A 27,279-nucleotide genomic window follows, 5' to 3' on the forward strand; every position below is an offset into this window, starting at 1 on the left:
CCCAGGGTCGTAACTAATGCCATGGCAGGGGCAGGACCCACACTCGAACCCCCTACTTGGGGTCCAGCACCCCTTGCCATACCTCTCTCTACCCTCTGCTCTCTTCTTGGTCACCTGCCAGAGCCAACAGTGGTCGCATTCTCCTGGCACGGGTACTGAGCCGCCAGAGGCCTGGGAAAGGCTGAGGTCCCACCTCATTTAGGCAGCTGACCTCCAGGTTAAGTGAACAGGCTCAGGAGTCGCTCACATAAGGGTGTGAATCTCCTGGTTGCATAGACCTGGGTTAACTCGTTTCTCCTCCTGTAAGATAACAAAAATAACAGTACCTATGTCATAGGATTGATCTGAAGATGAAAAAGGGTAATATATGTGAACTGTTTAGCCAGTGCCTGCCCATGAGAACATTAAATTGATGGTAGTTATTATTTCCATCTTTACGTTGATTGATTCATTTATTCAAAAATCTATGTGCTCCTGCCGTGTGGCAAGCCCATGCTAGGATCTGAGAAGATGTGAATAACGTGCAGCCTGTACCTTCAAAGAGCTCAGCCTGGGGATGGGGCAGACATAAACAGATCATTCTAGGGCAATGAGATACATATGTTAATGGAGGTCCTAAAATGTGCAAAATGCTGTGGGAGCCCAGAGGACAGAGAGAGGACATGGATCCTCTTTTCCAATCCATGTGTCTATTCAGTCTCACCTTTCTCAAGATCTAGCATTCCCATCTTCTCCTTAAAGACCTAATCTTGTCATCACGGTGCTAGGTCTTCATTCCCACACCAATTCTGGGGGAAGCCTTGAGAAATTTCTGCTCTGTCATGAATGCTTGAAGCATTATCATTTTTTTTAACTCCCTTGTCTATCACAGGAAACCTTGGTTCTTATAAATATCCACAATAGGATCTTTTGAAAACTATATCCCCTTAAAAACAACAAAAAATCAAACAAAAATTGTAGAATGTCAGAGTCCCCTCAACTCCTTTTTCCTCCTGATATAGAACCTGGGTGCAGAGAGGGTCCATGACTTACCCTCCAGTCTTAAAGAGCACGTGGCAGAACTGGATGGAACTCTGTCATGACTGCAGGTTCAGTGGCTGTCCCTGCTGCCTCATTAAAAAGAAGAGCTCCCCCACATCTGGAATCAATTGAATATCATCAATTCCAGATGATATCTGGAATCAATTGAATATCATCAATTCCAGATGATATCTGGAATCAATTGAATATCATCAATTCCAGATGATATCTGGATTTAATCCATAGTGGTACACATCCATGCACTTCCCACCTGCGTCACCTCATTTGATTATTCCCACTACTCAGTGAGTTGAGAATGAGCTGTGATGAGCATCTCAGACCCCTTGTGCAAGTGGAAAACACCAATATGGTGTATAGTGAGAAAGGACAAAGCAATTTTCTGCTTCTGGGTTCTGTGGAGACATTTCTTTGATGCCCAGAGGATTTCTCAGAACCAGCTCTGCACCAGATACTTCAAAAAAAGCATGACATCATTTCCTAAACCCTACAATCCAGGAAGTTGTTCGTCTTTGAAAAAAAGATCGTAAAAGTGAACTGTTTGCATGTCTTTCTTATCTCCCCTCTTCTGCCCAAGCTGGTCTTGCACAAGCAGGATGACCTTCCATTGGGTGACAAGTATGTCGTAAGTGAAACGTTTACAGGCACTACAGGAATGACCTGGTGCCTCACCCACCTCATTAGAATCGTAATTGGGGTGTGTAGGAGAGGCTTCTATAAATGGTACGGCGATCCCCAGCAGCCTATCTCCCCACGCTGACCGTGCCATTCCCAGACGAGCCAGCGAAGAGGCAGAGGAAGGCAAAACATGAGTGGTGAGTGTATGGCATCTTCTCTGCAGGTCCGGGCTGGAAGCCTGTGCTGCTCCTGGGCCCTCCTGAGAGGCAGAGAGCGTCCAGCTCGAGACAGCTGCCTTGGGGGCTCTGAAGGCTGGATCTTAGTTTTAGGATTCTATTCTTTCTCAGTGGCTGCCTAGTCCCTCTAGTGCATTTCCAGAGGTAGACATGTTTGGAATGTAATCCTGAATAATGGGCAGGGTATTCAACACAGCTGGAGGTCATATTGGCTTAGAGAGATGGATAAGATTTGCCGTGTCAAGCCGGCTGGTACCTGCTTCCCACGTTTCTCAGTGTGGTTTTACCCAGCTGTCAGTAACATAGGCAAAGAAGAGCACATCTCAGAGCTTTAAGGGAGTGAGAGAGTGACAGCATGTAAGTTGATTTAAAAGAAACCATCAGCAGCGCTGGAATGCTCCTAAGTAAACTCACATCCGGAGGCACCGGCAGGCTCTTTGAAAGTGACCTGATGAGCTGAAACCGTCCAGTAGCAGGAGCAGGTGTGCCAAAGACTGTCTCTCTGAGCAGCCCCAGGAAAGGGAGTGAATGAGAAGAAGTGCAGGTTCTTTAGCTCTGCGGTCACCCTCGAGGATCTGGTCTCCTGTTAGACAGCACCCCTGCTAAGCAGCATGGTAATTATTGCCTGTCGTGGTGCTCAGCCTAGTGGGCTGACAGCGACGCCAAACCCAAACAAGGAATGAGTCGAACCTGTAAAGTATTGTGGCTGGCGGTTAGGACCACCAGAAGGTTTGCCAAAGAAATCCCTGAGCCCAATGCAAAAGGCAAATGCCGGTTTCTCCAGAAATCACAAAGATCAGGACAGGGTGGCTGCAAAAATGGGTCTCCTTCCCTGTCCCTCGTTTCCTCCTGGGAACGGACACTATTGCTGGGTTGCCAAAAGAGGATCTCTGGATCCCGTAGACTTTAGCAAGAGGGGATGTCAGCTGTCACCTAGGCCGTCTCCCTCCCTCAGGAGGAGGAAGCACGGGCCCAGGAAGGGGTAGAGACTTACCAGGGTCACACAGAAAGTTGGTAGCAGAGGCCAGGCTAGGTTCCAACAGCAACATGTCCACTGTGTCCTGCTACCAGAGCAGAGTTCATACACGAGTGTGTGTGACCTCTGGGACACAGGAAAGCAATGCTGAGCCTGGTTTCTCATTTGAATGCTGTTACCAACCGCTTATGTGTTCCCTGCAGCCACCAAGCCTCAGGTTCCCAACTGCAAGATGAAAGGCTTGAAACCAGTGGACCATAGGCACCTTCCAGTACAGCCTGCTCTCTCGCCGTGAGAGGGAACCAGGGACAGAGAGCAGCGGGCCGCACGTGCTCACCCCTGGGAAGACACGCATTCATGTGGCTCTGCGGCCCGAAGCAGGCCCATGAATAGCCCGCCCGCTGTGCGCCCCGCTTGACATCCTAAGGGGCCCCATATGTCACTGCTTGTGACTCATGGAGCCGCTGAGCTCTGAGAACTCAACATCTAAGTCAACCAGATGTTCTCAGGTCACAACAGAATGCGGACAATGGCTGGTAGGGAGAAAATCAATTTTTAAAAGAGATGAGGGAGAGACAGGGGAATACCTTCATTCCTTTAAATTTGTCACACACGCAGTTCCTAGCTCGGCTCCCAGTCAGCCAGACAGTGCTCAATCAGTGTTTCTTGAATGAATGAATGTACTTATTGAACACGTAGGGAAAGGAGTCGTGGTAGGTGCAAGGGGAATGGATAACCGAGAGATAGTCTCTGCCCTTAGTGAGCTCGCAGTCTGATAGTGCTTGGTGACACTAGTTCATTGGCAAGTGGCCTGCAAGGTGGACTGTCACTCAGCTGCATTACAAACACAAACCAAGTGCTCTGGGTGCCAAGAAGAGGAGGGGATTCATCTTGGCCAGGGTTTGGGATAAAGAAGACCCTGGGAAGCAGACAGTATTAGTCATGGATGATGAGTCAGACTTGGCCAGGAGTAGTTTTGTGGGGTGAGGAGTGTTCTGGGCAGAGGGAACAGGAAAATAAATGGGGATGGGTCGGCAGGTGTGACCCAGGGGACAATCAGAGTCCTCACATTGAGAGGACTCTGTGTCCAGCCCCTAATTTAAGGTTCTTGTTGGAATCAGTGAGGGTTCAGTTATTCTGTCTCCTGGTGGAGAGGGCAGCTGGGCTGTGGGTGGGGATGATGGTGGTGGAGGAAGGCCTGGCAGTGTTCTGTACAAAGTAGTGTGAGATCTCTGCCTATTGCCCACTGATGATGGAGCCCCAGAGTGGACAGGAATGCGGGCTGTGAACACAGACGTCAGGCCCAATGTGGACAAGAAGCATTGCTCCCCATCCCCGAAGCCACTCGGAGGCCCTGGGTCAGAGTCATAGTCCTCAGGGTACAAGCCTGAACTGCAGACCTCTGCCTGCAGGAACCTCTCTTCTGAGGACCAACACTCTGTCCCGCTGGGGTGGTGAGATTTCTTGCCACTACTTTACTGGGCAGAGCACTGGCCTCAGCTTCAGAGACTTACCTCCTCTGGCCTCATTCTCCAGTCTGCAGAGGACCTGGGCCATTCTGGGCTGTAGGTCTGCCACAAAACATTTTTTCTTGGAGCTGGGACACCGGTGGCTCTTTCTCTTGTGGAAGCAGTTAGGAATTCCTCCCAAGTTCCTGCCTCCTTCTCATCTGTAAATCTTCTAGGAGCATCTGGGCTCTCCTCTCTCTGGGCAATGGCTTCATGTTTCAGCCAGCTGGACCGGAGCAATATCTACACTCTCTCTGAAAGCAGATCGCCCCTCTGGGCTCAGAGGCTCATGGCTCCAGCTGCTCAACATTTGAAATAAGGATGAGCTGCCTCTCCTCTGCTCCAGCCCCACCCGCTTTCGCTTACCTGCGGCAGCAGCCGCTCCCTGATTATCAGACAGACCTGCCAGCAGCAGCCTCCCACTTGGAATGAGGGCTGCTCGAGTTTCAACCTTTGTTGCCTAGGCTTATACACAGAGGTAGATTAGCTGAAGGGTTATGAGTCCACATCCAGAGATGCTCTGAATTGAATCTTAGCTCTGTCCCTACCAGCCAAGTGAGCTGGGGCAAGTTACTCAACCTGTGTGACTCAGTTTCCCCATCTCTAAAATGGGGTTATTGTGGAATCTACCTCATAGGTGCTCAGTCCACATAGCTTATTATTCCTTGGAAACTTCTATGAGGCTGTTTTCTCCTTGCCTTGGGGGTCTGAAGAAAAACTCTATGAGATGAAGTCCACTTTCTAATCAAGGATGATGTCCAGGAGAACCTCTCCCATTAGAAGCCTCCCCCGCCCCCTTGCCAGCCCCCCTCACACATTTCCAAGTCCCCCAGTGTGCTGTGCTTATTCACCTCCAATTACTTCTCTTCTGCCTCCACCCTGCTGGGCTGTGCTCCTCAGATGGGCAATCATTCTCCTCCCCAGGGCCCACATGCCAGCCTGGGGTGTGAACTGAAGGAGGAAATTCTTTTCCCTATCGCTTGGGAGTGGAGGGAACGAGGCCCCAGGGTCTTTGGTAGGGGTGGGGAGATGAGTTCGGCAGTGGTCTGCACTCCCCTCTCCTGCCCTCATTTTCCTCCTTTGTAAGGAGGAGGCAGCGACTCCACCCCCTCACCTCACCCCTCTAACCCCCAGTCCCCACCTCACCCCCCCGGCCTCCCTCCCAGAGCTGCCATGTGGCTCAGGTGAGATAATTAACGTGAAAGAGCTTTGATAAGTGTAAAATGATATATAGGCCTAAGGAAATGATTCTCAATCCTGGCTGCATATTAGAATCACTAGGAGAATTTGAAAAAAAAAAAGAAAATACCAATGCTGTCCCTAATCCAAAGATTCTAATTTAATTGGTCTAGGATGGGGCTCAGGCCAATATAACACTCTCCAGGCGATTCTCATGTGCAGCAAGGGTGGAGAACTGGTCTGAGAGATTCCAAACTCTCTTTGGAAGTGAAGGGGGCCCAGGCGCTTCTTCCCTCCTCTCCCCCAGACCATGTAACGTTAAGGCAGGGAGTAGGTTATGGGTGGCCCGTTACAGGGCTTCCTGAAACCCCAGAAGCCTGGAACTGTCCAGGAACTTCTTGGGGCTTCCTGGAACTGTGCCCAGTCATTGCCACCACAACCACCTTGGCTGGCTGCAGGTGGCAGCTCGGAGTCATGTGGTCAGGCAGAACTGGCTTCCAGTCTGGGCTTGGGTCCAGGCTCTGCCTGAGTGTGTGATATTTGGCACGTGACTGGACTTCCGAATCCTTCACCTGTGAAATGGGAATAAGAGCATCATAGGGTTTTTACAACTAGTAAGGTGCATACGCAGGTAAAATGCTTAGCACGATTCCTGGCACGTCTGAGGTCCTCAATGGCAGCCCATAAAAAAGCTCACACCCTCCTTTCTCCTGTGTGCTGTTGCCATTATGTGTGGGATCCCAAGGCATTTGTCCCCACCCCACCGCCAGCTCCGGGGGCCCAGGTGCTAGTGATGGGTACGTGTTAGATCCCAGTAATAAGCCCAAGAGGGAGGATGTTCAGGCCTCACTATCCCGTTCTGCAGGTGGGGAAAGTACAATCCAGAAACACTGAGGCCTTGCCCAAGACCTCTCAGCTTTCCAGGCCATCAGTCCAGGGCTTATTCACTTCATCGCAGAGAGCCTCACCAGCCCCTCACTCAGCCACCAGTGGGACCCCTGACTTCCCGTGTGCCTGGGTGCCAGGAAATTGTACCACCCGTGCTGCACAGGGATTGCAATATCTGAATGTGGGGGAAAGAGAAAGGGAAAGGCACAGGTTAGAGAGAGAGAGAGAGGTGAGAGCACAGAGGAAAGCACCTGTGTTCCTGGAGCCAGCGGTGGGGATGTTCCCCATGCCCAGAGCGGAGGCGAGGGGACACTGGGAATGACTCACGGCCCCTCAGCGACCAGGATGGAAGACCAGTTTCTGGGCCAAGCTCTGCTTCTAAACTACTCTGTAACTTCAGCAGACGGCTCCCCCTTTCAGGGCCTCAGTTTTCTTACCTATAATATGGGAATATGGATTATATCACTGTTTTTCAAGCTGCCAGCTGTTACCCATTAGCAGGTTGTAAAATCGGTTTTGTGTCTTATGACCAGCTATTTTTTAAAAAATGAAGTAGAAGACAAAATATCAGTCTACTGTACATAGCAATGGTTAGTATTGTTTTGTGAAACTTTGTGTCAGTCAGAGATCCAAGTATGTAAACACTGTGTAAAATGCATTTCTTAGTGTGGTCTCTATCGAAAAGCTTGCAGACACTTGGTGAGATGATTTTTAATGTATCTATCAGCCCTAATTATAATATATCTCTCAGCCTGTCTTTGTCTAGAGAAGAGACATAGGGAATAGAGTCTGGGCAGGTGGGGGAGGTACAGCCACTAGAGTATCAGTTACATCTGGTTGGGCCACCTGCCAGCAAGTCTATGCTGTGGTCCTCGCAGGAACAGGAGGTGAAAACCCCAGTCACACACCCACAGCCAAGTCATACTCACCGGCCTGCTGCGGGTGACTCGATTATAGAGCCAGGCTGATTGAGACAGCAGACAAGTAACTCCCTCACAGTCAGGAATCTGTTCCGTACTTCTCGTGTTACCCCTCCAAAGGTGGACCACAGAATAAGTGGGGGAGGAGGTTATATTATCAGGTATTTATAAGTGGGTTTGGCTGTGAATGACAGCCCAAATAACAATGGCTCAGAGAAATAAACAAGACAGATGTTTACTTCTTCCTTACACAGTGGTCTGAATGTAGGCAGTTCTGGGCAGGTAAGGCAGCAACGCAATCCCCAGGGGCCCAGAGTCCATGCAGCCCCCGCTCTGCTGTCCCTAGTGCATGCTTGGTCCAAGGTGGCCACTAGAGCTCTGTCCACATCACCCCCACACTGCAGGCGGCAGCATGGAAGAAGAGGGAGGTAAACAGGCTAAGGGCATCTGCCAACTGTTTTCAAAAAGAGGCTTCCTCAAGAGAATTGAAAACAGGTGTTCAAACAAATACCTACATATGAGTGTTCAAAGCAGCACTATTCACAACAGCCAAAAGATAGAAACAACCTGAATGTCCCTCAAGTGATGAATGGATAAACAAAATATGGTGTATCCATATAACAGAATATTACTCAGCCATAACAAGGAATGAACTACTGATACATGCTACCACATGGATGAACCCTGAAAACATTATTCTAAGTGAAAGAAACCAGACCCCAAGGCCAAATATTTGTGTGATTCCATTTATATGAATTTGCCAGATTTCAAATTTCAGAAAGTAGATTTGTGGCTGCCAGAGGTTGGAGTTAGCAGGGAATGGGGAGTGACTGCTAATGGGTAGGGGGGTTCTTTGGGGAATGATGAAAAGGTTCTGAAAGTAGATGGTGGTGATGGTTGCACAACATTGTGAATGTACTAAATGCCACTGAATTGTACACTTTAAAATGGTTAAAATGGTGAATTTTATGTTCTGTGAATTTTACCTCAATCAAAAAACAGAAAAAAAAAGAGGCTTCCTGGAAGTTAATACATATAACTTCCTCCTGCAAGTCACTGGCCAGAATTCATTCACATGACCCCCCAGCTGCAGGGGAGCCTGGGAAATGTAGTGCCCATTAATATGGGGGATTTTACTGCCAAGAAAGAAGGAGGAAGTGAATATTGGGATGGACATTTAGCACATCTGCCACATTAGAGTTGCTAGTGGCACTGATATTCTCAGTGAAGAAAAAATCGGAGAAATTGCCCCAGGCCTGACACTGGAGTTCAGCAGTAACTCAGGGAGGTAGCATGGAATTGTGACAAGGGCACTGGAAAGAGAGTCCAGAGACGTGCTCCGGTGGGCAGATCACCTCTCAGGGCCTCCATGTCCTCACATCCAGTATAAGGGTGGGAAGTACATGATCTGTTTCCAAGGTTTCTTTTCCTTCTGATGTTATTTATTTATTTATTTATTTTTGTGAGGAAGATCCACCCTGTGCTAACGTCTGCCAATCTTCTTTTTTTTTTTTTTTTTTTTGCCGAGGACCACTGGCCCTGGGCTAGCATCCATGCCCATCTTCCTCCACTTTATATGGGACGCCGCCACAGCATGGCTTAGACAAGTGGTGTGTCGGTGCGCGCCCAGGATCCGAACCAGCGAACCCCAGGCTGCGGCAGTGGAGCACGCGCACTTAACCGCTTGCGCCACCGGGCCAGCCCCCTTTCTGATGTTTTTTAAGTGTCTAAGTTGATGAGTCAATTGTAGGGACCATGCAACGCTCCTTTCATCCCTTCCTCCATCCAGGCTGGTGCAGAAAACGGCCCTGAGTCTCATAAATAACCATGAAGCTGTAAACTCGAGAAGAACCTTGGATGGCGGTGTACCTCCCCCATCCCTGCCCTTTCCCTTCCAGAACACACTTCGGCAGAGGGGCTGTGATTAGTGCTGCTTCAAGGGGTGGTGGGTGCGGGGAACAAAGGAATCGAAATAATCCACAGACAAGATCATGGGATCCTTGATTTGAGGGCTGGCAGAAGCAATCCCAAGTGCAGGGAGAATAACTAAGGGCAGCAGCCAGCAGAAGGAGAAAGGCTTCAGAAACCACCCTGGAGGCTCGATGAGCATGCTCTCAATCTGCCCATCCCACTCAGGGATGCAGAGGCAGGCTGCTCCCCTTTCATCCGCCTCCCACATAGAATACCCTTTTGGAACATATTTTTCCCTTCCAGGTGCTCACTCTCTCCTCTGTGTCAGGATACAAATGCCAGCGGGGAGGACAATGCATAGGGAGGGCCCCTCACCACCTGAGTACCTTCTGGACTGAAGGTCCCACGTGGATCCCCCTTCTGGGCAGAGAACTGGAGACCACAGCAACAGGGGAAGGCCGGAAAGACCTGGGCTCAGAGTCCTGGCTCTGCCAATTACTGAAATAAGACGTTTATCTCTCAGAGCATCAGTTTCCGGTTTCTGTGAGGATTCCATCTATGATATATAAAGTGCTCTGTATACTGTCAATAGCAGTTGACATACAGTAGACTGATGACAAACGTGAGTCCTGTTTTTCCTCCCCCTCCAGCTCTGAGGAGCCTTGCATATCCTACAAGCACCTTAGAGGGGAGAAGACTCCCTTGTGCCAGGGCTCACGGTTGGTGTCAGGAGAGGCAGAGATGACCATCATGGTCGCTGTGCTTGTCTCACCCACTGCTGAAGCTCTTTGAGGGTTGAAACTTCTTTTCATACATTTTATACCCCCACCATTGTTCCTAACATAGTGTCCTGCAAATAATAGGTACTTTCTATACACTTATTGAGTGGACGTCCATATTCACCTTTCCTGATGGACTAAATTTTGAGCTGCTGTCATGATGGTCATTTCATGACATTTGTCTGTTCATTCAGTTCCTTCATTCGTTTGTTTATCTCATTGTCCTAATACAGTCAAGCAATGTGCTAGTCTTCAGAATATAAAGATCAAGAAGGCATGTTCTGATGGAGAGAGACAGACACATAAACAAGAGTTGTTCCTGGCCCTGGGATGTGCCACCACCCTCCCATCATAGCTGTGACCTTGTTGCAAAAGCAGAGACTAGTTTGGTTTGCAGAGGAATGCGTGATGGAACATCTCAAACATAACTTACAGGAATCAAATTTCTCAAAAGGTTTATCTAGGCTAACCTCAGCCATCACGGTATCTCTCATAAACCTTTCTCAGTTCAGCTCCGTTACCTCCACGATCACGCGAGGAGAAGTGTGGGGGGTGGATTTCGAGGTGTGCGTCCTCAGGGTCTTAGCCAGAGATCTCATGGACCTTTGGCCTGCTCCTATATGCTGCTCTTGCCAGTGAGCATTTGAAAGTCTCTTCCAGGTGAGTGATTTCTCAATCTCTAGACCTAGTAATGCTGCTCAGAGTCATGTAATCCTCCCCAGTGTCAGAGGCCCAGGCCAATACCCAGGCATTGCACATATACAGAAAGCAAAGAATACACAAGGAAATGTTGGCTGGATGTAGGAGTGGTCAGACACACTGATGTTCAAGGAGACACAAAGGGAAAGACAGGCTAAACCAGGGTGGTGGCTTTGAGAGAAGTACCTCCTCTCAGTTCAATTTGAGCCCCCAGCCACAAAGTGATGATGCTAAGAATGGACAGGATGTGGGTGCTCTGGTTACACAGTTCTCCTGGCTGGTTGGGTGACGCTACGCTGAGCATGTGGCCGTTCCTTGAGGGCTGAGTGACAGTTGGCCAGGCAGAGGAGGAAGATATTCTCAGCAGTGTGAATAGTGTGTGCAGAGGTTCAGCTACCTGAAAGGGAGGAATGGGAACAGGTTGTGAAGTGCTTGCTATGTTGCTCAAGGTCTTTGGATTTTAATGTGATTCTTCCTAGAAGTTTGGATCTGCCCCAACTGGCCCCGCCCAAAAGCTGTCCCTTTGGTAACTTCCACCTTTTCCCCATGCCACCATTCCTTGCCTCCCAGGACCTCAGGCCCTCCTTTCTGTCTCACAGCTTTAGAACCCCAGAGTATCAACTGGCAGACGACCTCCAACCGGCGGGAACATAACACAAACAAATTCTACAGCCAGGAGCTCATCCTGCGGAGAGGCCAACCCTTCCAATTCTCATTGATCTTGAACCGAAGTCTTGGCTCTGGAGAAAGTCTGGGGTTCATAGCCTCCACAGGTACCTGCTTCCCGCCTCTACACACACCCGAGAAGCCCTTGGAGCTGTGCATCCAGGGGGGGGTGGTGGTGACCCTCGGGGCACCGGGCTCTGGGCTCTAGCCCAGCTCTGCCATTGACTCAGTCTGACTTTGGGTAAGTTTCTGCCTGTCTCTGAGCTCAAGAGTCCAAGTCCTCAAATCAAGAGAGATTTGGCCTGCATAGTCTCTCCAGTTGCTTCTAGCGTTAGAATGGTGCTTCATTGGATGATAGCCCCCAAAGGGCCCGTGTGGTTATATTAGAATCTGATCTCTCCCCACAGTCTGGCCAGCACTACTTGGTTCCCATCATCCTCTGTCTTCTTTTACAGGGTCTTATGCCTCAGAGTCAGCCGGGACAAAGGCTGTGTTTCCACTCTCCAACAAGACAAGTGGTGGTGGCTGGGGTGCACAGCTCGTGTCCAACAAGGACAAAGTTCTGAACATCTCCATCATCACTCCTGCCAATGCACCCATTGGACGGTACACACTGAACCTTCAGATCTTCTCCCAGGGCAAAGAGTTCGTTCTGAAACTTGGGACATTCATACTGCTCTTTAACCCCTGGTTGCAAGGTAGGCACCTAACCACCCCTATGTCCGGCCATCAGCTAAGCAATGCTCGTGGAAAGGAGATGAGGGGGATGATTTTCATGAGCTCAGGTTTGATTAGAGAAAGCTTGTGGGTTGTGGAAAGAGCATAGAAGCTAGAAGTCAGAAGCCATGAGTTTGAGTCTCAACTCTGCCACTTAACCAGCTGTGTGAGTCTGGACAGTCACTCTACCTTTCTGGGCCTCAAATTCCTCACCATTAAATGGGCATCCTGCTATTTCCTCTGGGGCTATTGCAGGGACCTCATGAGCTTTTACAAATGGCCTAGTATGGTGTAATTATAAGGGACAATGACCACAGTACAATTCTGCAGCATGGAGGTAGCTTCCTGCTTGAAGGAGCAAGTGGCTCATTCCTGGGGTCTCATTTTCACACCCTCAGGTTATCCCAGCTTCTCTTTCAAGCTCATAGTTCCCACAATATGAGTTGCAAGCATTACAGCCCAAGGCTTCATTCCTCAGTGGAGGCTGAGGGAAGGGCTGCAGGTGTGGCTTACTCCAGCCCCCAGGCCAGTACTCAGGAGTGGGAGAAGGACTGGTCTCTACAGTCCTCTGTAGGATTCTAGTCCCTGATATCTGATTTCTATGTCAAATAGCGGATGGTGTCTTTATGAGGAACGAAGCCGAGAGAGAGGAGTACGTTCAGGAAGATGCTGGCATCATCTATGTGGGAAGCACAAATCGAATTAGCATGATTGGCTGGAACTTTGGACAGGTAAAAGGGTCATAAGGAGGCTGGGGTAATGTCCCTGTTACCCAAGAAGCTCAGCTGCTGGCTCCACAAATAGGTGGAATTTCCCAAATCTGTCCATTTGCCTGCCCTTCTATTCATTCATTCATTCAGAAGACATTTATTGACCACCTACTGTGTGCTAGGCCACAGACTGCACGCTAAAGATGCAGGAGATGGATAAGATGGATTTCCTGTCTTTCAGGGGGTCACAATCTAATGGGCAAAACAGACAAATAACTAAATCGATGCAATGAAGTGCTCTTGGTGCTCTAATACACAAACGAGGATAGGGCCCAGCACAGACACTTGGGACAATAATATAGTTTGTTGTTCATTCCGTGTAAGACTGTAATGAAACTTTCTTGGTATGTGCATGTGGCCTTTCAAGACCATAGCCTCTTGGTCCTTCTTTACTGTGACCCCCGATCCAAATCCACAGAGTTCCCCGGTTTGCTCAGCCTAGAAAACCTTCAGAGATTCCCTCCACTTTTTCTTTTTTCCAGCAGATAGATGAAAGCATGAGAATGAGGTACTTTTGGTGGGGTCCCTTGGATGTCCAGGAGGGGCTGGGTAGGTGCAGGCTCTGCCCATCTCCAGTCCCCATTCTGCAGTCAACCAGAGCAAGTCTGCCTTATAGTTTATACATTGGGTTTCTGTGTCAAATTTCATTGGAAGGAATTAAAAAGAAAAAAAAGGGTAAGGATATGGAGTGCGTCCAGGGGTGGAAGGGAGGCTATTTTTGATGGCATGGACTGAGCAAGCCTCTCTTAGGAAGGAACTTTTGATCAGAAACCTGAAGAAGGCAAGGGAGCCAGATGGATATCTTGGGGAAAAGCATTGGAGGCAGAAGGAACAGCACATGCAAAGACCCTCAGGCAAGAGAGCACTTGGCCTTCTTCCTTGGAGAAACAATGGCTGAACATAAGTCTCATTTTGTGAAAATACCTTCAAAGACCTCTTTTAGCGTGATATTTTATCTTTATGATCACCTCCCCAGGAATCTAAGTAATATGCTCAAGATCACAGTCAGAGCTGGATGGAGACTTAGAGATGAGCCTGGCCCGATCCTTGGTTATACAGACGGAGAAACTGAGGCCCAGATGAGTAAGGGACTTGCTCCCAAGTTCATGACAGTGAGGGAGTCCCACGCACATCAGAGGCCTCAGCACAGCCCTCGGGGATAGCAAGAGCTCGGGATGAGTTTTCAGGGGCAAAGGTGCTGAGGTGGTCGTTCCTCGGCAGCTCTCAGTTCTGGAACTCCCAGAGTGAAGGCACCCAGGCTGTTCCCGTGGTTCTCACCGTGTAGCTCCCTTAATCAGCCGACACCACCTGTCATTTCTTTCATTCTAACATATGATCCCATTTTGAGCAGTTTGAAGAAGACATTCTGAACATTTCCCTCTCGGTCCTGGATCACAGTCTGAATTTCCGCCGTGACCCTGCTACTGACGTGGCCCGCAGAAGCGACCCCAAATATGTTGGCCGGGTGCTGAGCGCAATGGTGAGTGATAGAATAGCCGTAATAACTAGCTGTTACCGTGTATCAAATCCAACCATAGGTTAGGCACCTGAGCTCTTTCCACACGTCATCTCATTGAAGCCTGACAAAATAGGGTTGGTGGCTCTTACCATTCCCATTTTGCACACGGGGAGCCTGAGGCTCCTCTAACTTAAAGGGCTTGCCTGAGGCACACAGTGAGTGAGTGGCAGGGTAGAACTGGACCCAGGTCCGCCTGGCTCCAAGCCCTTCCACTGTAGCCTGAGGCCTTTCTCAGATGACAAGGGGACTTTCCCCTTAGGTGGCGGCCAGGGCCAGGTGGATGCAAAGCTGAAACTTTGCTCCACCACGGGGCCTCCTGGGAAAGGGGGTAAGTTCCCAAGTGAGCCCAAAGTGTTAACCTCCTTGGCTTTGATCCATGTCCTCCACAGCATGGAGTGAGAACGCTAGGCTGGGAGGGCAGCGGGCCAGCCCTCTTGTTATCTAGATGGGAAACTGAAGCCCAGGGAGCCAGAGTGACCTGCTCACAGCACACAGCCTGTGAGTCAAACCAGAACAAGGCCTTGAACTGGCCGCCTAGGGCCCCTTTCACTCACCCAGTCCCTCCACGTGAGACCTGCCCCCCACCCGACACACACACACACACACACACACACACACACACACACACACAGAGTTACACACATAAGCCAGATCCTGAGGAATCTATCACTCTGCACTCAGTGTATAGAGAACATCTCCATCACAAAGTGTCCAAGCATGCGATCTACCTGCTCAAAAGTTACAAGTTAAAAAGCTAAATGTCAGAGGGTTTAACAACTCAAACTAAATAATTACCCAGAAGTGTCTTTAACTTTTTTTTTTCTGTTAATGGATTAGTCATTTCTCAGTCTCTTTCCTTTTGAGTTGGAGAATATCCAAGCTAATGAGCTAGTTATGTGGTTAGAAATTTGAACAGTCTTTTGACTGCATGATAAATATCTGGGGGTAATCAGAGAGGGCTTCCTGGAAGAGTAGAGACTTGAACGGAGCCTTGCAGGAAAGGGGTGGAGAGGCCCAGGGAATGAGGAGGCCCTGAGGAGACGGATGAGAGCCAGGGCAGCTGGGGAAGAGTGAAGAGAGAAAGCGGGGCCTGGGCCGAACCGTGAAAACCAAGAGGCCCAGGAAGGGTGGGATGAAAGCCGAGGCCACGGTTAAGGGAAGCAGGCATTCAGGGTGGCTTATGAAGCTGAGCCTCCGGGCCCGGGAAAGGGGTGGGTGAGGCCAGCCGGCACCAGCAGCAGCTGACTCACCCTCCCCCTTCCGACAAACCACTCTATCCCAATGCCAATTTCCTCTGGGGCACCTCCCTGCTGCATTCTCCAGACCTCCTGGTTGGGCTGGGCAGTGAGCTAATTACGGCCTGTGCGGGGCTTTGAAATGTCAGCTTTCAGCCAGAGATGACCCTGCTGATTACCACTTTGGTGGCTGGAGCGCCTGTGACTCAGAAGCTGGGGATGGGCTGCATAATCTTCCATCTTGGAGGAGGCCCCGCCTTGCCTGATCCTGCAATTACAGCCCAGGCCCTCCTGCAAGGGGAAGCGGAGCTCACCTACCACACAGAGGCGCTGTGGAAGGCCCAGTCGGCCTGTCCTGGGCAAGGATCCTTCTGTTTCCAGACTGTCCATTCCCGTAGGCCTTTGTGGACTTCCCCAAAGAGATGCAGTAGGGACTCACAGGCTCCGAGAGCCCTGGGAGATCCTGGTCCAGCCTCTCACTTACGGTTGGGGTAAATACTGGGGTCAGAGTTTCATAAACTCTGAACACTTAGCTGCCGGAAGACACTTGAGTGCTCGTTTGTTTCCTACCTTCCTTGTATTGGAAGGTGAAGAACTAAGGCCCAGAGAGGTGAATTCACTTGCCCACAATCACTGAGCTGACACATGGCAAGGCTGGGCTTATAATCAATCAAGTTTCTCCTTCCTTCTTTCTCTTTTAACTTTTTATTATGGAAAAGTTCAGACCTTCACAAAAGTAGAAGGAAAAGTAAAATGAACTCCTCTGTACCCGTCACCAGCTTCAGCACTTCCCCACTCAAGGCCAGCCTTGTTTCGTCTCTGATCCCCTCCTCCACAGATTATTTAATAAATCCCAGACATGACGTCATTTCATCCACAAATATTTCAATATGTGTCTCTAAAAGACAGTGCAACCCAGGTCTCTTGATTCCTAGTCCAGTGTTATTTTCATGCTGCATTGTGGTTGTGTTACTTATACAAGAATCAACTTATACAAGAACAGTTGAATGAATGAATGAATGAAAAGCAATATTCCATCTTTATTCTTTCCAAGAAGAAATTAGTTGCTAAAGTTCTGAAGTGATCTTTTTTTTTTTTGCTTGAGGAAGTTTAGCCCTGAGCTAACATCTGTGCCCATCTTCCTCTATCTTTTTGGTTTTTGTTTGTTTGTTTGTTTTTGTTTTTGTTTTTTTGCAAGGAGATTAGCCCTGAGCTAACATCTGCCAAAGCTCCTCTTTTTTTTTTTTTTTTTTTTGCTGAGGAAGACTGGCCCTGGGCTAACATCCGTGCCCATCTTCCTCCACTTTATATGGGACACCGCCACAGCATGGCTTGCCAAGCGGTGCGTTGGTGCGGTCCTGGGATCCGAACCGGTGAACGGCTGCTGCAGCAGAGTGCACGCACTTAACCGTTTGTGCCACTGGGCCGGCCCCTCCTCTATCTTTTTGTACGTGGGACACCACCACAGCATGGCTGGTGAGTGGAGTAGGTCCGTGCCCGGGATCCAAACCCCAAAACCCGGGCTGCTGAAGCAGACTGCACGGAACTTTAACCACTTGGCCATGGGTCCGGGCCCTTAGTGATCTTTTTAGAAGACCAGTTCGCCAAAAGACAGTTTCAAACCGTGGACCCCCAAGTCAGACACCAGCGACAGCCAGGGAGTTCTGGCAAGAAATGGTCTGCAGGCTGGTTTTCTGACCCTGCCTTGCCGCTGACAAACCGTGAAGCCTAAGTTATCCATGTGAGCCTGCTACGCAGGATTGATATATGGGTTAGGGGCAATCACACATGGCCTGTTAAGCAAAGCACTTTCAAATTCATAAACTGCTTGATACTCCTGGGGATCATCATTACAATTATCAACCTCAAATCACCCAGAAAGACGCAGAAAATGCATTCAACAGCTCCCTGGCTTCCTTTCTCATCTCCTGACCTTGTCCCCTGAATGCTGCATGTCACTCTCTGTGCTGATTCATTTGGGGTTTTTTCCTGCCCAGATCAATAGCAATGATGACAATGGTGTGATTTCTGGGAACTGGAGCGGCGACTACACCGGTGGCCAGGACCCAAGGAGCTGGAACGGCAGTGTGGAGATCCTCAAGGGGTGGAAAAAATCTGGCTTCAGACCAGTGCAATTTGGCCAGTGCTGGGTCTTTGCTGGGACCCTCAACACAGGTACTCTGGGTGTGCCGTGGCTGTGCTGGGTCGGTGGGCAGCAGCGGGGCGCTGCAAGGTCCCGCCTCCACTGCAGCTCCTCAGGCTGCCCCCTGACTTGCAGTGCTGCGGTCTCTGGGGATTCCCGCCCGCGTGGTCACCAACTTCAACTCAGCTCATGACACTGACCGAAACCTCAGTGTGGATGTGTACTACGACCCCATGGGCAATCCACTGGACAAAGGCCGCGACAGCGTATGGTGAGTCTCAGACCCTTTCTGAGCAGCTTCTTGCTCTCCTCAGCCCCTGGGACTCAGTGCCAAACAGGATTTGGGAGGCAAGTGACATGTCAACACATAGCTTAGAATGGAAATTCTGACAACGCTGATTACACATCTAGCAAGACCCAAAACCATGCTTCTCATGCTTCTGCAAAGTCTGATGATCCGCTCTGTGCTGCCGCCAGATGAAGGGTCTGACAGCAGTGAAGGATATGGCCCCTGGGCTCTGAGAAACCACCCTGAATTTATAGGATCCATTAGATGCTATGCTACTTTAGAAGATAAACGTTGAAACTATTGATTTTACAGTAAGAAATATAGATTTATCTTATTTCAGGCAACCCATATGACTTATGTGCTTTCTCGAAGAAAAGCAACACATTTCCTCTTACACGTATATACTTTTTATGTATCTTGGTTGGTAGAATAAAATGTTAGTTTATTCTGGATTCCAAACAAAAATAAGAAGCTTTATACGTAATTGGGCATATATATTTCTAACCACAAATATGTCACGTGCACATGTATTTACACACACAAATATTTGTAATGTGTAATAGATGTCGACTGGAAATGGGTTATATGAAACTTATAGATGTTTATCTATAACTTCATATAGCAGTGTATATACATAAAATAGATATTGTTACAGCTGTTTAAGCTTATACCATATGCCAAATTATTACCAGATGGCAACCAAAAATAATTATGTCTCTATCTCTATATACACACAGATATCTGTGTGTCTGTATGTATGCAGTAGTACACACATATGTCAATAACCCATTGTTTTAATCCATTTCAAAGGATACGTACGCACACACAATCACTCACATGCATATGTATGGCTAGATAACCTGATGGCAGGTGCCATCTTATTTCCAGATGTTCAACTTTGAGACAGTCTGTGTAAAATATTCTTTATTACTTATTATTCCCAGAATAAGTAGGTCCAACTTTTCTGAAATGTGCTTAGTGTAACTAATGGAATAAAGTCAAAGGAAAATAAAAATTACCGGAAAAAGCTGCTAAAACAAATACACAACAACCCTGTGCCAGCAACTGGGTAATATAAGCATCCGCTCCCCTCTGAAGGAGAGTGAGGCTTGTGTAATTCACCCAAACTCTCATGGGTGCTGGGGTTTAATGGGGGAGAGAAAGCGTATTTCAGGATGTTCTTTCTTGATCTGCACATATGCAACTTTCTCTCTAACGACACTGCTACTTACAGCAAGGTTTTGTTTTCCAGCTTCTCATAAATGAGTGTCTTGGATTCTTCTCCCAGGTTTTTCTTTCGCTGTTGCTGGGTCCAAAATCCCATTGCAACCTGTTCTGATTGTTGGGATAGTGCCATTCCTGGCCTTGGTTTCCTTCATGAAAGGAGATGGTTGGTCTGACAAAATGACTGATTTGGGGGAGGGGTACCCTTCTGGCATAACCCTTCTGTGATTACCCTGCACCTTAGCAACTGCGGAGAGATCAGAAGACTTGAGCCTAGCTCCCTCTGCTGAGAGCATTTCCAGTGCTGGTAGGGAAGTGGGAAAGCCATTAGTTGAGGCTAATGAATGACACAGGGTGACATGTGGAGCGCCAGGTGAGTGATTCAGACAGTAAGCACTGTGGGAACTCAGGGAAGGAGTCGTCAGGGAAGGCTTCCTGGGAGCAGGAAGGTGGGGCTTTCAAGCTGAATTTGGAATTTAACCCAGACCTCTTGGTTACTACTCTACGCTACCACCTTATATTAGCTTCATAATTCATTCCCAACATAATCACCGTGGGGCAAGTCTGGGTCCACGGACATATTCCAGGGGGTCTCCACTGTCATTTCTTTTGGTCTCATTGGAGGGTGTCAGGCCCAAAAGCTTTGATTTTTGCTGAGAGTCTCGTCACTCCTCACCTTCCCATCCCTACCAGCCTTTTCTGAACCCGTCTGAGAAAGCAGTGGGAGCCGCTGGTCCCTCCCCGCCCCACTCCCTACCGGCTGTGGGCGGGGAACCAGCCCTGGGTGGTATGAGGACAGAGAACCCAGTTCCAGCCTCAGTTCCGTCTCACTCCAGGTCTTGTGTAAGCCGCCTCATCATTCTGGCCCCAGGTTTCCCCATCAGTGAAATCTAAGGACTGGCCTAGGACTAGATGTTTACTTAAGTCTCTTACTAGCTTTAATTTTTTGATTCTCTGGAGCTTCAGCTCACCCCACTTTTTGTATGAGAACTACCCCTCCCAAGGGAGCTATCCCGTCCCTTCTACATAGATCCCACCTGGGGGGCAGCTAAACCACCAGTCATTTTCTGCCTGGGGTGAAATTACAAGCCTCTTATTATAAGGGCAGTTTGGGTTTGGAGAGAAAACCTTCAATCTGAATCTTTACATGTTGCAAATGTTGAAAGCTTTTAGAACTTTGTTCAGATGTGCCTAAAGTAATAGAAGGTAAAGATCAAGTGAGGTTAAGCATCTGATAGTGCTTAACAATAACAGCAGCAACTACTAATTTTGGGGACAACTGTTGTGTGCCAGGTACTATTCTAAGTGCTGACGTGTCCTCTTCAGAAATGATGAGGTGGGCACTGTTATGATCACCCCCATTTTACAGTTGAGGAAACTGAGACGCAGAGGCATTACCCAAGGGCATGTAACTAGAAAATGGTGGAGATGGGATTTGAACCCAGGTGGCTTTGTAAACTGTAAAGCACCAGAGAATGTTATTATTATTCCTGACTGACCTTGACCTGGAGAAATCTGACAGCTCTTACCTTGAGATTTTCCTGGTTGGCTGGACACCAGTCAGGGCTCTGGTTGCATTGGGTGCTGTTCAACTCAGTCAGATGGAGAGGCTGGCCTCTTGGGTTCCCACTTAGGCAGCAAATGTCACTCCTCTGTAAGAGTAAACGTTGTCTCAGGGGCTCAGTGAAGACAAATGACTTGCCCAAAACCAAACTGAGTTAGTGTCCAAGCTAGTGGGGAACACAGGTCTCTGTCAATAGGACTCTCCCAAATCAAAGAACAGTAGGACTGGGAGGCATCTTAGAGAGGGAACTGCTCGTTTCATAAATGAGAAAATAAAGGCCTAGAGAGAAGTAAAGGCAAACAGCTGGAGACATTTAGATGCTCTAAAAAAGTGTATTACTTTCCATAAGTTCCTTAACTTTTCTGTGCCTCAGTTTCCCATCTGTAAAATGAAGGGCTAGATCAGGAGACCTCAGCAATTTCTTCCAGATCTTTCTGGAAACATGTACAGCATCCAGTGGGGTACATTTTCTCCTAAGCCATTCAGCGCACCCAAGTGGTTTGGCTTAAGAGGCGCAAGGCTCTGGAGTAGTCGCTGCTTGACAGTCAGGACATTTGGGGTGAGCTTAGTTTGGGATGCTTCTTTTATACGGTTGCCTTCTGGGCCACTATAAAGGAAGTCTCTGGGGCCTACTCAGTCACTGAGAAGCAGCCAGGTGATTTAGAACGGTTTGGCCGTGGTTAACTCTATCTTGACATTTCTGGCTTGCTTTCCTAATTCATTTGACTTGACTCCCCAATTTCTAGAGTCACAGACCTGACTCTACTTGTAGACTTTATAGAGCTCCAAGGCAGAGGCACATGGGGATTACCCAACCCTGTGGTCAGGGAGGTGGAGTCAGCCAGTTCTGGATAAGAGTTGGTGGCAACCATACCTTGGCTCGGGTGCATGGCTCCTAACACAATCTCTCCATGGCCACCAGCCTCCACTAATAATTAGCCAGTCCCCAACATGCCTAGAGCAGCTCAGCTAGACCCACAGCCAAGAAAACCAAGGCTGCAAGTGTGGCCCAGGCCCCAGAATGATTCAATCAGCCAACAGGATTAAGTATGTGCTGTATGCCAGACCCTGCACTGGGCACTGGGCACCAAGAGAAGTGAGATGCAGGAACCACGCTAAAGGAGTTCATAGGTGCATGAGAAGATTGGCAATTATGGAGTAGAAGAAGTCATGTAACTGAATTATGGGAAAGATTCAGAGATAGCACAAAGGTGTGGTTGGCACCCTCTTGGCACATCAGGAAAGGATTTCTTGGAGGAGGCAGTATCTGAACTGCATTTGGAAGGACAAAGAGGCTTTTTCACCACCTAAAGGGGTAGGGATTTGGGGTGACTTTCTAGACAGGGTCTCCTGACCCGTTGAATTTTAAAGGTAAGCATAACTCAGTTGCTGTCTCTAGGGCAAGTGGTTTATAAACTTCAAAGTTTGCATTAGCATTGATTTGGGTGAAAGGAGATAGGAGGGGCAGGAATCTGCACCTTTTTTTCTTTTTCTTTTTTTTCCCAAAAGCCCCAGTAGATAGTTGTATGTCATAGTTGCACATCCTTCTAGTTGCTGTATGCGGGATACGGCCTCAGCATGGCCGGAGAAGCGGTGCGGCGGTGAGCGCCCGGGATCTGAACCCGGGCCGCCAGCAGCAGAGCGTGCGCACTTAACCGCCAAGCCACGGGGCCGGCCCAGGAATCTGCATCTTTAGTAGACGACTCAGGTAGTTCTGAAACGTACAGCCTGCCCTTGAAACCCCCAAGACGGGAACAGAGCCCAAGGTTGGGCAGTAGGAGAAAGTGTGGCACACAACCAGAAACCAACCAGAATTTCCTTGTTGGTGCCCTTGGGCATTTGAGAGGCCCATGGATTCCAAATAAGTATGAGTGAAGTGCTGGCTTCTGAATGAGGGAGGAACCAGGATGTAGTTGTTATCTGTGCTGTCTTAAATTCCTGCCTTGCAAATAAGTATTAAAACACAGCTACTTACCATTTTTTTTTACCAACCCACCCTTGCCCTAGGGTTCTCTGCTAGGAGCCAAATAACTGTGAAACTTGGTATTCTTATGCTTTCTCATCCCTCTCTTGTCCCTTTCAATTTCTAGAATCATCTTCCCACACTCTTCCTGCTTTTTTGTTGGTGAATCCTAACCGAGCCTACAGGCCCATTCAAAAAGGCATTTTGTGGGTCTTCCTGGAGATAATTTTTATAACTTCTTTTTCACAACTATAGGAAATTTCAGAACATATAAAGAAGTAAAAGTCATCTGTAATCCTATTGTTCACCTACTTTTAATATTTGATCTTTTTGTATCCAATCTTGTCTCTGTGAGCTGCTGTTGTTTGTAGAATTGGGATTATACATTCTACAAGGCAGGAGGACAAGACAGAGTATATGTTAATATATCCCACTTTTTCCCACACCTGGAAACCAACCACTTCATAAACAGTTTTAAATCATGTGATTCTGACTGAACAATCTATCATGAGGATTTTCCCTACGTCGTGAAATAATCTTCAAAAATAAGATTTTAGATGTATCATATTCCATTGAATAGTTAAACCATTATCTCTTTCCCTGTTGTTAACTATTTCCTATTCGCTCTGTTATCTATTTCTCTTTTTTCCTCCTATAAATAACACAGTAATGAGCGTTCTTACATGGAAATCTTGAGCACATCTGTGATCAGTCTCATGAGAAAGATTCCCAGAAATGGTATATCCAGGGTTAAAGGGAATGATCATTTTAAAGGCTCATGACGTCTATTGCTGTTGCCTTCCAGAAAGATTGTGATGACCTAGGTTTCATTACAGGAGTGAAGTGTATTCTTTCTTCCCACTCGTATCATTGGTTGGTATTATTTTTAATTATCTGTATGTTCACCTCCTCTGGCCTTCTCCCTTTCTGCCGTGTTTTGGAGCTGACTTTCCATATCTCCCTCGCTCCCTGGAGGATGTCGCAGGGTCACGTTGCAACCTGATAAGTACTTAAGGGGCACCTTATCCTCCTTTGACACCTGTATAGTGTAGAACTCCCCCATCCACACTTATCCTATCGGATCCCCACAGGAAGCCTCTTCCAACACGCAAAATGGAAACAATCTCTTCCTGATTATAAAATAATAAAAAAGAAATAAGAAGAGTCATTAGTAACACAACCAACCAAAGAAAAACATTTTGAGATAGAGCCTTCCAGACATTTTATTTTGTTTATATTCATACACGTTAGATGTATGTGCTTTGAGTTTTAATTACCCAAATGGGATCAAGTTAAACAATCTATTTTATCATTTTTTATATCTTTCTATGTCAATAAATAAAAATTTAGAGAGACAGTATAGTTCGATAGTTAAAAGCAAGACCCTGCAGCCCTTCTGCCTGGGTTCAGATCCCACTCTGACTATTCACTTGTTGTGAGACCTTGAACAAGTCACCTTTCTATGTCTCAGTTTCCAGAATTGTTGAATGGGGATAATAATTATTCCTGTCTTAGGAGAGTGTTGTGATGATTAAATGAGTTAATATATGTAAGACAGTTAGAACACTTAACTTTCTATGAAGACATTTACTGTACTAGCTGTTATTGTTTAAAATATATTTTTATTTATTTATTTTTTATAATTTTATTTATTTATTTTTATTTTTTCCCCCAAAGCCCCAGTAGATAGTTGTATGGCATAGCTGCACATCCTTCTAGTTGTTGTATGTGGGACGCGGCCTCAGCATGGCCGGAGAAGTGGTGCGTCGGTGCGCGCCTGGGATCCGATCCTGGGCCGCCAGCAGCGGAGCGCATGCACTTAACCACTAAGCCACGGGGCCGGCCCTAAAATATATTTTTAAATATTCATTTATGTTATAATTACAGAATTATAGAAATGATGAGTAATTCTCATTATAGAAAATGTAAACATTATAGAAATTTAATATGCACCCAAATTTATCCATATATACTATAGACTCCAAACTGTTATCTAAACTATGGTTATCTAAGATGCTGTTACTGATTTTTTTATGTATAATTTTCTAAATCCGAATAGGTTCATCATATTTGTATACATTTTTATAAGCTTATACCTATACATATATATCAACATACTATTTTGTAACTTGCTTTTCTTACTTGATGATATATTTTAGACATCTTCCCATGTAAATGCTAGATTGATTTTGCACATTCTTTTAGACAGGTGTGTGATATTCTGTTGCATGGCTCTGCCACAATTTATCTGACTGTTCTCTTATCGATGAACTTTTCCTCCATTATTTTTGCTATTACAAACAATGCTACAGTGAACATCTTTCCATGTCCATCTATGGCACTCCTGTGAGTTTTTTATAGGAGAAATTCCTAGAAGTGGAATCACCGGCTCAGTGGGTATGTAGATTTTTAAAGGTTTTTCATGCTCATTGCCAAATTTCCCTCCACAAATGTCAGACCAATTTATACTCCCACCAGTGCTGTATGACAGTGCTGTTTTCCCACACCTGGCAATGAGTGTCACACAACAATGCGTATCACTCTATGCTTTCACCTTTGTCAGCCTAATAGGTGTAATGGTATCTTTTTGTCATTTTAATTTTATTTTAATGGTAATAAGTTTAAAACTATTTTCATATGGTCAGTGATCATTTGTATTTCACATAAAAATTGCCTGCTGATTGTCCTTAATTGGCATGTTTGACTTTTCCTTTAGTCTTTTTTTCTAATAAGTAAGTACTTCATAAGTACTTTGTAAGTACTTTATAATATTAATTACAGTAAATCTCTCTCTAGTGTATATATTGCATATATTTTCTCCACTTTATTGATTTTTTTTCAATCTCTTTTCTCTCTCTTCTTTAGACTGGACAATTTCTACTGATCTATCTTGAAATTTACCAACTCTTTCCTCTGTCATTTCTATTCTGCTAGTAAGCCCATCCATTGAACTATTTAACTTCACATATTGGTCTTTTTTCCAGTTAAAAATTACCATTTGGTTCTTTTTTGATATTTTCTATTTCTCTGCTAAGAGTCCCTCTCTTCTCATTTGTTATGAGCATATTTTCCTTTATTTCATTGGGAATAGTTATAATAGCTGCTTTAAAGACCTTATCCAATAATTCCAACATCTGGATTATCTTAGTGTTAGTCCCGGTTGATTGTCTTTTCCCTTGAGGATAACTCACATTTTTCTGGTTCTTTGTATGTTGAGTAATTTGGGATTGTACCCTGGACGTCGAGTATGTCTGGATTCTGTTATTTTGCCTTAGCAGTCCACCTGAGATAGACTAAAGCTGCAAACTCTGCCTCACCTGTGGTGGGCAGCAGCTCACATCTCAGTTCAGTTCTTTTATCTTTAGCTGAACTGCTTATAGTCTGCCTCCATACATGCCTGGCTCAGAGGTTGCCCAGAGGCTTCAGCAAAGTTTATATACAAATTTGGGGTCCCCTTTCTCTGACTCTATCCTTTCCAGGACTTCCCCCTCACTCTCTAGCAGGCCTGGTTGACCAAGACTCTGTTTCTTGGCTCCTCAGGTCAGAAAGATGTGGGCTGTCTGTTGAAGTTTTTGCTGCCCTAAACTTTATTCCAACTGTTGCTGATCCTTAGGGCAAAGTCACCAAAAGTGCAACTCGCCCCATGCCATTCCTTCCCTCCAAGTTTTGACTCTCTTCCAAAATCCTCCCACTTTGTTCACTCTTAGAAAGTTTTCTTTTGTATTTTTTTTTCAGTTTATTGTTATCCACAGAAGGGACCATCTGTTGTGTGCTTACTCCTTCATATTGGAAACATAACTAGCGTTTGCTTATTTGTTTGGTATATGCAAGTTTAATATTTTTACCTAGTCAAATTTATCAGTCTTTTCCCTTACAGATTCTGAAGTTGGCATTCTGTCTAAAGCTGTCCTCTCCGTATCATGAGTATAAAAAAATTTTTTCCAGGTTGGACACAACTTGGATTTATGTTGGACTTACATTTTCTTCTAGTTGGACCAAAAATTGCCAAAGCCATTGTTAGTATAGTTGCAGTGGGAGTGGCAAGGAGGAGAGAAGAGGGCAGAATCAAGGGATGGAATGAATAAGACTTTGGCTAATTGGCTATACCTGGTAAGGGAGGGGAGCCATGACTTGGACATACAGATTGGGAGACAAGAGAATGCCATTGATGAAGAACATTCTAGGACTGGTATATGTCATTCTTCAATCCAGACCTCAGCCCAGAGGCTTTGTGGCTCTTAGACCTGTTGCTCTTGCTGTAGCCACATTCATTTTCAGCCCACATGAAGTACAGAACTGTACCCCAACAGGATGCACAAGAGAAAGCTGTGTGGGTTTGCCTGCTGGGTCTCTGACTCGAACCTAGCTCTGTTCTGTTCCTCAGAAAGGCAGTAGAACATGGTGGTCAAGGACCTAGGCTTTGGAGCCAGGCATACC

The 27,279-nt window shown here is 46.9% G+C and overlaps 1 protein-coding gene across 1 annotated transcript in view; it reads left to right on the top strand.

Moving 5' to 3' along the window:
• Positions 1 to 1,723: 1,723 nt before the first annotated feature.
• The window catches only part of TGM3 (transglutaminase 3), a 39,613-nt gene continuing 14,057 nt past the window's right edge, over positions 1,724 to 27,279 (top strand). The window contains exons 1-7 of the mRNA XM_058563063.1: positions 1,724 to 1,853; positions 11,352 to 11,525; positions 11,874 to 12,116; positions 12,748 to 12,866; positions 14,257 to 14,385; positions 17,657 to 17,834; positions 17,938 to 18,073. Coding sequence (XP_058419046.1) covers positions 1,847 to 1,853; positions 11,352 to 11,525; positions 11,874 to 12,116; positions 12,748 to 12,866; positions 14,257 to 14,385; positions 17,657 to 17,834; positions 17,938 to 18,073 — 986 coding nt within the window. The 5' untranslated portion in view covers positions 1,724 to 1,846. The remainder of the gene's footprint in view (positions 1,854 to 11,351; positions 11,526 to 11,873; positions 12,117 to 12,747; positions 12,867 to 14,256; positions 14,386 to 17,656; positions 17,835 to 17,937; positions 18,074 to 27,279) is intronic.

This window comes from Diceros bicornis, chromosome 19 (assembly GCF_020826845.1).
Source record: "Diceros bicornis minor isolate mBicDic1 chromosome 19, mDicBic1.mat.cur, whole genome shotgun sequence".
NCBI classification, from domain to species: domain Eukaryota; kingdom Metazoa; phylum Chordata; class Mammalia; order Perissodactyla; family Rhinocerotidae; genus Diceros; species Diceros bicornis.